Below are 10,241 nucleotides of genomic sequence, written 5' to 3'. Positions count from 1 at the left end.
CTCCTGGCCTCAAGCCATCCTTCCACCTTGGCCTCCCAAAGTGCTGGGATTACGGGCATGAGCCACTGTGCCAGGCCCGGCAAGATGCTGGTAACAGTGAAACTGTGTGGTGGGTAAATGGCATTTATTATATGATTCTCTCTACCTGTGTATGCTTGAAATTTTCCATAAAACAAGGTTTTGGGGTTTTTTGTTTGTTTTTATAAAACCAGGTAAATAAGAGAGGCAAGAAGCTGAATCTGATCCATTTTATTTCTTCTTGAAATATTTTCCTACTGCACCACAACTGCCTTCACTCCAGCACATTAAAAACACTCGGATACAGCTCAGGAAGAGCATGGGGAAAACCAGCCGGAACGCACAATGCTCAGACGGAATACAAGGGAGAAGGTCTGGCTCTGTACAAAGCAGCACGTAATGAAAGCTCACTCTAATTGTCCATTTTCAAAACCAAGTAAATCTGACTAATTACACCCCAGCTTTGATTAAATGCAACAGGACTCACACGATGGCATTCACAACTTTACAAATGAGGACAGCACAATCTCCCACTAATTGGCCAGGTCCTTTTATATATCATCAGAGAAAACGGAACATTTCCCTCCACTTGTAGACTTGAACAAAGTTGGGTTTTAAGACAGCTACCCCAAAAAGTAGATTGCTTATTAGTTTGGGTAAAAACAAGTTCTACTGCACATTAGGCTGCTGGAAGATCTAAGGATACCTTGATGAATGAAAAAGATGTATTTCAGTATCACACCTAACCATCAGAAACTAAAAAAAACCGAATCAGAAATACAAAAAGGCCCAAGGACGAAATATAGGATGACAGAAAGAAGATGTGCTCTGAGAAGATGAACGACGGACTGAAAATATTTCCTAATAACTAAAACAATGCTGAAAATCTGATGTGCACAGGACCTCAGAGTTAGAAAACAACGTTAGAGAAAAGGGGACAGGCAGCTCAGAGAATATTCAGGCAAGGAGCGGGTGGGCAGATGGATGGTTTCTGAACGCAGCTAGCTGCCACGAAGATGGAGAAAGGGCAAAGCAGGACCTGTGCCCCCTGCCCAACCAACCAGAGGAACAACATGGGCACAGCTCCACGTCAGCAAGTGTTCTCCCTCGGCAATTCCACACTCCAGGAAGGCCCCAATTAAGGAAAAGCAGGATCTCCTCGCCCTGAAGTAGGATACATGAGTCGCGAGTCCATCCTGGGATCCCTCACGTCTCCCTGTTTTGCATATGAAATTGGAACGGATGAAATAGCTTCAATGTAAATGCCTATTTGATGTAACAGAGATACACGTTCATAGTCATTTACTCACTTATAAACTGATTCAGTTACCCTGGCATTTGGAGGTGGGATGGGGCAGGGTATCTGGAAGGCAGAGGGGGAGGCTGTGGCACCACCAGGTCACTGTCGCCTACCCTCACCCCTGCTGTCTGTCTCACTCCAGCACCTCCTCACAACAGTCTTACACTAGTCACCGGCCTAGTAGGTTACAGAGCTGGTCTGTGGCAGGCACAGATTTGTATCTGGCCTCAAAGCAAATCTCTTTTTCTTCCTTCCTCTGGTCTTAGTGGGAAGACATGAGACACCTGAGAGGAAAGGGGAAAAAACCCCAAATGCCAGAGTACAAAACAAAATAAAGCAAAAGGATCGGGAGAGCGAAACAAATTCTGCTGTACTTAGGCCGTTTAATCAACAGCTGTGGTTACGCCGAGAGCACTGCCTGTGGGCCAGCCCTGCTCCGCAACAAGTAGTATTTAAAATCAAAACAAAACCTATACACTGCTAAGCAGGTTTTTTGGTTATTCAACCTGGAAAAGCACACCACTTAAACGGCCATGAGAGTGTTTACCAACAAGGTTTTGCAACATTTATGAAAATTAAAAAAAACAACAACAACAAATTAGCCAACTTTATCACAAAAGGGCTTTGCTCCCAGGTGACGTACTGGTTAACTGAGAGACCACAGTGTGTTACTTCTGTTCCATGTAGAAAACATAAATCCCTTGTCTGAAAACAGAAGCAGAGATGCACTTTATTTCCTTATTTATTTGTGAAACAGGGTCTCGCTCTGTAACCCAGGCTGGAGTACAGTGGTGTGACCATAGCTCACTGCAGCCTTAACCTCCTGGGCTCAAAGGATCCTCTCTCTTCAGCCTCCTGAGCAGCTGGGACTACAGGCCCACCACCATGACCAGTTATTTATTTTTATTTTATTTTTTTGTAGAGACAGGATCTTGCTGTGTTGCCCAAGTTGGTCTCAAACTCCTGACCTCAAGAAATCTTCCCACCTCACCCTCCCAAGTTCTCAAGTAACTGCACTACAGACAGGTGGCGTCATGCCCTGGAGATACAGTTTAGATCTGAATGTCCACCATTCACCAAGTCCTCATCCTCACAGTTTGTGTGAACAAGTCACACACATCTGCTTGCCTACAGACTATGTCCTTAGCACCCGTGCTTGGGAGAACAAGACAAATAACAGGCAAGGTCACTGCCCTGGAAGGACACACAAAATAGTTGGAGAGCAACACTCAAGAGGCTTTGTGAAGAAAGAAACTCCCATTGCAAGTGAAAGCACCTAATACTGACTCCAACGTTAAGAATGTATCCTGGGGAAGGGAGAGAAACATGAATGGAGTCTTCAGAGGCATCGGGGAGGCGGGGAAGGACAAGATGGGTAAGATCTGGAGAGACAGATGGGGAATGGCAAACATCTGAGGCAGAGAAGTCTGAAAAGAAAAAAGAAAAGAGGAGGCAGGAAACGGCACTGTGTGTCCGGGCCAACGGGAACAAGACAGAAACAAACGTTCAAGTTCAAACTGGGAAGTGTGCATAATTATGAAATAAGGTTAAACGGACCGGGCAGAACACAGCCACAAAGGGCCTTGCCGAAAAAAGCACAGGAGCTGAGATGTGCGAGGACAGATAACAGGAAAGCCTTCAACACAGGACAGACACAATGGAAAGTGTGTGGCAGGGGAGCGCAAAGTGACCTATGGGATGGAAGATGTAAATGCGCAAAGGAACAAGGGACCCCTGATCTTTCCCTGCAAAGAGAGGGGCTTACGCTGCAACGATGGCAGTGCTGGGATAGACAGGGACAGAACCAGGTGCCTTGGTTCCTGAAGGCACAGTCTAAAGGGTGTGTCTGTTGAAAGGACGGAGACACTGAAGGGGTTCCTGGAGAATGCCAGCACTCCTAGAGCACAGTGAAACTGGGATGAGGGAGAGGAAAGGAGAGAGCAAAGAATGAGGTGACCGCATCTGCTGTGTCATGGAAAGCCCAGGCAGAAACGGCACTGGACAGGGCGGCAGCTTCTGGGATGCACAGGAGCTAGTGGAGCCTATTCGTGTGTTCCCACTGGTCACAATGAGGACAGCTGTCCTCAGCAGAAGACAGACCTGAGTCCAAGCCATCGTCTCACCTGCGGCTGTCACCACAGAAATTGGGTCCAGAAGGTGGCCTCTCATGTTCTTCCCTCTCTCCCACAACTCTCCTTAAGGGCTCCTGACCTTGACCTCTCCCACCCTGCCCTCCTACACTAGGTGGCCTCCCGCCTCCTTCATTTTCCCTTTGAAGCCTTTATTAAGGAGCCATTAACATGGGGGGAGGGGGGGAGTTGCATTTGACCATGTTTAACTTTTAAAGTTTGTGCTTTGTCTTAGAAATTTCCAAAAGAAACACTTCAACTCAAGTACCCTAGAATTATACCTCCCACTCTACGTTCCTAATCTGTGGGATCATATCACTATGCCCCCATGAGATCGTAAAGCCTTTAAGGCACAATCAATCAGCGTGTTCTTCACTGATTCATTTCTCCTTCCCACAAGCCAGGAAGCGTAGCCCTTTTGTTAAAACTGATCAAACGGTACACCTGACATGTGACCATTTCACTGTATGTAAATTATAACTCAATTTAAAAAATGAGTCCCTCACACCTTTGTCAAAACACAGGACATGTGCAACCATCCCACCAGAAGGTTCCCGGTGTGCCCTCCCTGTCAGGTGCGCCCTCCCTGTCAGGTGTGAGGCTTTCGTTTGTGTGTGGCCAAGAAGTTTTGATTTCTCTTTCCTAAAATGTTTCAGGTACACATCCGTGGGTAGGAGGAAGAAGCACAGTATGAGAAAAGAACACCAAACCCCAGAATCAGATCTCGGCACTACCTGTGTAAGTTTCACCACCTCAGAGTCTCGGATTCCCCGCCCTCCTTCCCAGGGAGGGTTGAGCTAGGTGATTTCTCCAACTCGCTGAAAGCTCTGACATTCTGTTTCTGGGCTGGTATCTAACGAAAGAACACCACGCAAATGCCTACTGAAAAACCGCCACTTCAATTTTGCCTATGTAAATATCACTGAAGCGAGTTAATGAGAACTTTAACATGTTTTTTTTAATGGTACTGACCTCAAAACAAATGGTAAATTTTCATTAAATCAAGTGAGATGCAATTAACATATCTGACCCGACTGTGTACCTATTTATACTCGACACTTTTTACCTAAACAGTTTTCTGGCAATACTAAATTACAAGTAAACTCTTGGTTAAAACAAACAAACAAGGGCATTAAGTTGAGTGGGTGGCATTTTTCCCCACTCTCTCACCTCACAGGACTCACATAAACCAGGACTTGGACCCACCTCCCGTGACTGCGTGCCGGGCACCTGCCTGCCACTGCTGACGCCATCATGCATTCCAGTGAGGCACGTTCGCTCTCTGACGTGCTCACAAATACGTCGGCGGAATACAGTTCCGTTCTCACCTTAACTGTATCTATACCTCTTTCCTCACTCTGAATGCTGAACTGGAAAGGACATTTTCAGGTTAACTCATTTTACTGTTTTCCTCAATGAGAAAAAAATAAAGCAAATACTGAGGATTTTATACCATACAACTACAGTAAGAAAGGTGAGCAAAACACACCACACAAACATCACCCACAGTCTACTTCTGGAAGGAAAAAGGTAACATACTTCATTTTCGGATTTCAAAATGTTTTCTTTATACTACAGGGTGGAAGAACATACATGCGTGTGCATGCGTCTGTGGGTTTATTTATTTATTTATTTTTGTCTAACAATTCAAAAGAAAATTTCCTGAAGCTGGTGAGGCAAAAAGAAAAGTTTCTAACTAGTAAGTTTTAAATCATAAAAAAAAGGAGAAGAAAGAAAAAGAAGGGAAATTAACCACTACCTCAGAACAAAAATTTTAAAATGGTTTAATTGTAAAAACTTGGTGGCAGCTCAGAATTTGAATTTCGAGTTCTGTAAAGTCCTGCATAAACCGGCAAGGCAAACGTCACAATTTTGAAAATAGTGAAGTAAGGGAATAAGGAAGTCCAAACCGTAAACAATCCAAACACCTCCTCTTTATTAAATCTAATGTTTGACAAAGAAACCAGCCTTTGCCTCAAACTATGAGGGTTGCGTGAAGCTTTTTAAGTCACACTCAAGTGTTTTGGAAAATATCCACCACTCCACCCAACTCTCTGTCCTGTGTCCACCCCGGGCCATGGGCAGCCACTCTGCCTTACCCGGCGCTGCCCACTGCCCACAACCCCAACGCCTCCTCCCCAGCTCCACCAGCCCAGCTCACTGAACACGGGTCAGGCCTCCCACCCAGGACAGACAATCCGCAGGCTAGCCAATATCCTCAAACCCAGGGCCAGGGCAGGGGTGGGGGTGGGGAATGAACTAGATCAAGTTTCTCTCAAGGATGTGAACTATGAAATGTGACAGGAATTGGTCACTTAGAAACTGAAAGAATGCAACAAGAAATGCCACAGAGTTGAACTGGGGCCAGAGGGCTTTTGGACAGCTAAGCAAGTCCTCCAGCTGAAGCCACAAGGAAGGGAAACCAGGATAGAGCAAAGCAGCCAGCTGGTGGCAGGGGAGAAGGCTCCAGCACATGGAGCCAGGCACAGTCCCATGGGGCAAAATCCTAGACAAAAACTGTGGCTGAGGCCCCCAGAGCAGCGAGGAACCTCCCTCCACCACCAGGCTCTGGAGCTCAGCCCATCCCAGCTCGAATTCCCGGATTCCTGTGCAATTCCTATCACACTATACATGTTCCCACTCACAAAACTCCTTCCCAAGCTGGCTGGAGAGAGTCTTTGTCTCATACAACCAAAAGCCAAAACAGCGCAGATAACATGCAAATGGCAAACATGGTAAGTCAACAACATAAAATACTCAACAGCCCTAGTTACACATATTTAAGAGTAACACAGAACTTCTTACCCACACACACAAACCAAAACCTCATACCTGAAAGGGAAGGCACACCAAGGAACCTTCACGGGGGATGGACGCAAATGTCCTGTCTTTTGACAAAAGTGTTAGGGATTCTTTTGTTAAAATTGATCAAACTGTACACCTGACATGTGACCATTTCACTGGATGTAAATTATACCTCAATTTAAAAAATGGGCCAGGTATGGTGGTTCACACCCATAATCCTAGCACTTTGGGAGGCCGAGGCAGGAGGATCACCTAAGGGCAGAAGTTCGAGACCAGCCTGGCCAACATGGAGAAACTCCATCTCTACTAAAAAAAAAAAAAAAAAAATTAGCCAGGTGCGGGGGCAGGCACCTGTAACCCCAACTGTTCGGGAGGCTGATGCAGGAGAATTGCTTGAACTCAGAAGGCGGAGCTTGCAGTGAGTCAAGATCATGTCATTGCACTCCAACCTGGGCGACAAGAGCAAACTCCGTCTCAAAAATAAAAATAAAAATAGGCCAGGAGAGGTGGCTCACGCTGGTAATCCCAGCACTCTGGGAGACTAAGGTGGGTGGATCACCTGAGGTCAGGAGTTCGAGACCAGCCTCACCAACAGGGAGAAACCCCATCTCTACTAAAAATACAAAAATTAGGTGGGCATGGTAGTGCAGGCCTGTAATCCCAGCTACTTGAGTGGCTGAGGCAGGAGAATGGCTTGAACCCAGGAGGCAGAGGTTGCAGTGAGCTGAGATCACGCCATCGCACTTCAGTCTGGGTGACAGAGCCAGACGCCGTCTCAAAAGAATAAATAAATAAAAATAAATTTTAAAACAAACCCTCTCATGTAAATTGTTCCTATAAGAGGACTTTCTGTTTTTCAAAACTATTGATCTAGATAAATCCCACAAACATACACTAAGCAGAAGCAGCCAGCTGCTAAGACACCTGTGTTTCTATTTATAGAAGGAACAGAAACAGGTAACAGTCCCCTGTGTGTTAGGAGTCAAAACAGTGGCTCACTTGAACCAGGGCAGACTTCTTCCTGGGTCGCCTACGTTCTGGTTCCTGACTTCCTGACCCTGGTGCCAGTACCCCAGGTGCGCTGAGTGTGACACACGTGTTTTCATCAGGTGTGTGCTCATGAAAGACACATTCTCCTGCCTGTATCATATTTTCTGGTATGTATATCTTAATAATAACACAAAAGAGAAAGGAAAAGAAGGAATACCCTACAGTAATCTAAAAATAACTGGAAAAGGTTTGCTTTGCATCTAGTGATATGCTTATTTTCAGTCAAATTCTTCAGGTAAATAACAAAGAAAATTAAGACTTTACCCCATGTGTGGAATTCTAACTGAACTCATGGATTTAATACTGGGGGAAAAACTCATTCAGCTGAGTCATTTGAATCAGGTGAGTAAAACTCCACCGCACAGTGCTCAGTTCTAACACTACCTAAAGTGAATTCACCCACAGGCAGAGCACTCTTCCACGTGAGCAGCAGAGACCACACTCCACATCCCTTTGCTGCTCTAACAAAGAAAAAAAAGAGCACAATCCCGAAGAAGAAGTGCTTAGAATCCCACTTCGTGTGTTCAAAGGGAGAATTAACTTCAATTCATACATTACCCTGAGGTGCATTTTTTTAATGCGCAGATTTTTATTTTCAGAGGCTTACGTTTTAAAAACATTTTACACACTCTCGATACAGTTCATAAGCATAAAAACAGAATAAGTACAAGTGACGCCATGGAAACAAACAATAAATCTATAGATCATCAAATTCTAACACCGTATTTTATAAATAAGAAGCCAAAGAGTAAATTGAAATGTCAAGTACTTACAGCCATAATTAATTCAAAGGGGTATTTGTACACCCTCACTGGCGACTGGTATTTCTGCACCATGATTGAAATACAACAGCAATCTTCTCACACCTGCAAAACATAAATATATGTGATAAATAACCACAGAGCAGAAACAAATTATTAGTAAGTTTGCACTGACACATCATACCACATTCTAACGACAGAAAGAGACCACAATAGGTCATAATTCTATGCACATGAAAATGAAAAGATGATATTTAAATACACAAGGGCAGGGGGAGGTAATTAAACGATAAGAAAAAGCGAACAAAGTGCAATGAGGCAAACAGTACTGGTGTGAGAGGGGCTCCAATCCCCTCATGGACTTACTGGGATTCGGCATTCATTACATGACCTGACCTGAGTCCTTTCCAGCAATGAACTGTTATGATTCTATTATTCTAATAACCAACATAATTAGTGCTTGGATCATTTTCTCTTAAACAACTTCTACCAGAAGCCAAATAAAAATGATCTCCTGTTAAGATATTACCTCTGGGAAAACAGAAATAAAACTGGAAAAAAATACTACTATATCTCAAATTATGGTATACTCCTCAAAAGCTAGCTTCAAAGGAAAAGTGTCAATTCCTATTTTCTAACTGTGTACACTACAGCTTTGGCGACCTGTCTTCAAGTGGCAGAGATGCCAAGTACTCTGGCTAAAGAGGCTCCACTGAAATCTCTAGCCTCAAATAGCTACTATCTGTAAGGAATCGGTTAAATGTTCACACCTAATTCACAGTAGGGGAGCCATCCTTACAGGCACAATCATTCTCTAGCGTCAGCCTACATGGTTTGCTCTAAGAACACACTTGGACTTGCCAGTCCTCTGTCTCCTCTATTTAAAGTGAGAAAGAAAAATCGAATGAGCCTACCCGTCTTGTTGAGGATAATCATTAAGAATGGTATTTTCCGCTGAACATGGTGAGAGGATATTCAAACGTATAAAACTGAATATCCTCAAGGAGCCCAAAGTCTAGCTGTTAAAAAAAAAAAAAAGACAGATTACAAAGATATATTTTATTTCAGAAATTTCCAAGATTCCCTCTTTTTTTTTTTTTTTGAGACAAGGTCTCTCTCTCTGCTGCCCAAGAGTGGCACAATCTCCGCTCATTGCAGCCTCCACCTCCTGCGCTCAAGTGATCCTCCAGCCTCAGCCTCCCAAGTAGCTGGGACCACAGGAACACACCACCATATACTTTCTTTTGTAGAGGGTTTCCCCATGTTGCCCAGGCTGGTCTCAAACTCCTGGTCTCAAGGGATCTGCCCACTTCAGCGTCCCAAAGTGCTACGATTATAGTCATGAGCCACCGCGCCCGGTATTAAATTCCTATGTATAGCACTACGTTTAAACAGTTTTGGAACTTTCTCTGGTATGTCTGGCATACCTCTCAGAGGAGGAGGTCATGGTGGAAACCACCACCATCTGACAGTGTGAAAGCGGCTAAGGAATAACTCTGGGTGACCACGAGTAAGCCATTCGCCTTCCCTAGGACTCAGTTTCATCTCTGTAAAATGAGGTTTTCGGGAAGATGATCTTGAAAGACTTCCACCTCTAAAATCATGAGAATCAGAGCCAAACTCCCAAGTTCTCCAAACTCAACTTGAAGCTTTCCTAATATTGATCTTGACTGCGGGACTGACACATCCTGATGTGCTGGGACCACGTTCTTTTTACTTCTGCAAACCTTACAGTGTTGGTGCACAGTGGGAATCCAATCATCTTTTAAAAATTTTATTGGGAAAATTAATTTTAGGGTTATCTCCCAGATAAGAGGACGATCACCGGGTACAAACAAGAGTAGGGGGAGGAAGCAAAAAAGCGTAATGCTCGTTTAAGAAACTATAACATCCATTCAGGATTCCACCGCCTGGTAGAACTGGCTACACTCACTTAAGAACCTGCTAATTCACGAGCTTGTGAACCACAGCCAGGTCCCAGCTGCCGATGCTCTGGTCCAGATAAACGCCCTACGCGGGCATCCGGAGTGACAACGACCAAGTGGCATCCAGGACCCGGGCGGTTTCTATTGCATGACAATCGCTGTTTAAACAGGAGCCAATGGCCAGACCCACTGAACGCATTCCGAGCAGGCTCGAGGGGCGGCCAGCGCCCGGGGCCGCTTAGCAGGGGTCCCG

General features: G+C 44.8%; 1 protein-coding gene across 1 annotated transcript in view; it reads right to left on the bottom strand.

Moving 5' to 3' along the window:
* Nucleotides 1-10,241, bottom strand: part of SEC14L1 (SEC14-like 1 (S. cerevisiae)) — an 83,887-nt gene extending 73,646 nt beyond the window's left edge. Inside the window, exons 1-3 of the mRNA XM_011987084.1 lie at nucleotides 9,997-10,241; nucleotides 8,978-9,082; nucleotides 8,076-8,168 (exon numbers count right to left, since the gene is read on the bottom strand). Of these exons, the coding sequence (XP_011842474.1) occupies nucleotides 8,076-8,138 (63 nt within the window). The 5' untranslated portion in view covers nucleotides 8,139-8,168; nucleotides 8,978-9,082; nucleotides 9,997-10,241. The remainder of the gene's footprint in view (nucleotides 1-8,075; nucleotides 8,169-8,977; nucleotides 9,083-9,996) is intronic.

This window comes from Mandrillus leucophaeus, unplaced genomic scaffold, assembly GCF_000951045.1.
Source record: "Mandrillus leucophaeus isolate KB7577 unplaced genomic scaffold, Mleu.le_1.0 Scaffold1, whole genome shotgun sequence".
Classification (NCBI taxonomy): Eukaryota; Metazoa; Chordata; class Mammalia; order Primates; family Cercopithecidae; genus Mandrillus; species Mandrillus leucophaeus.
This window is presented reverse-complemented; position numbering and strand designations above follow the sequence as displayed.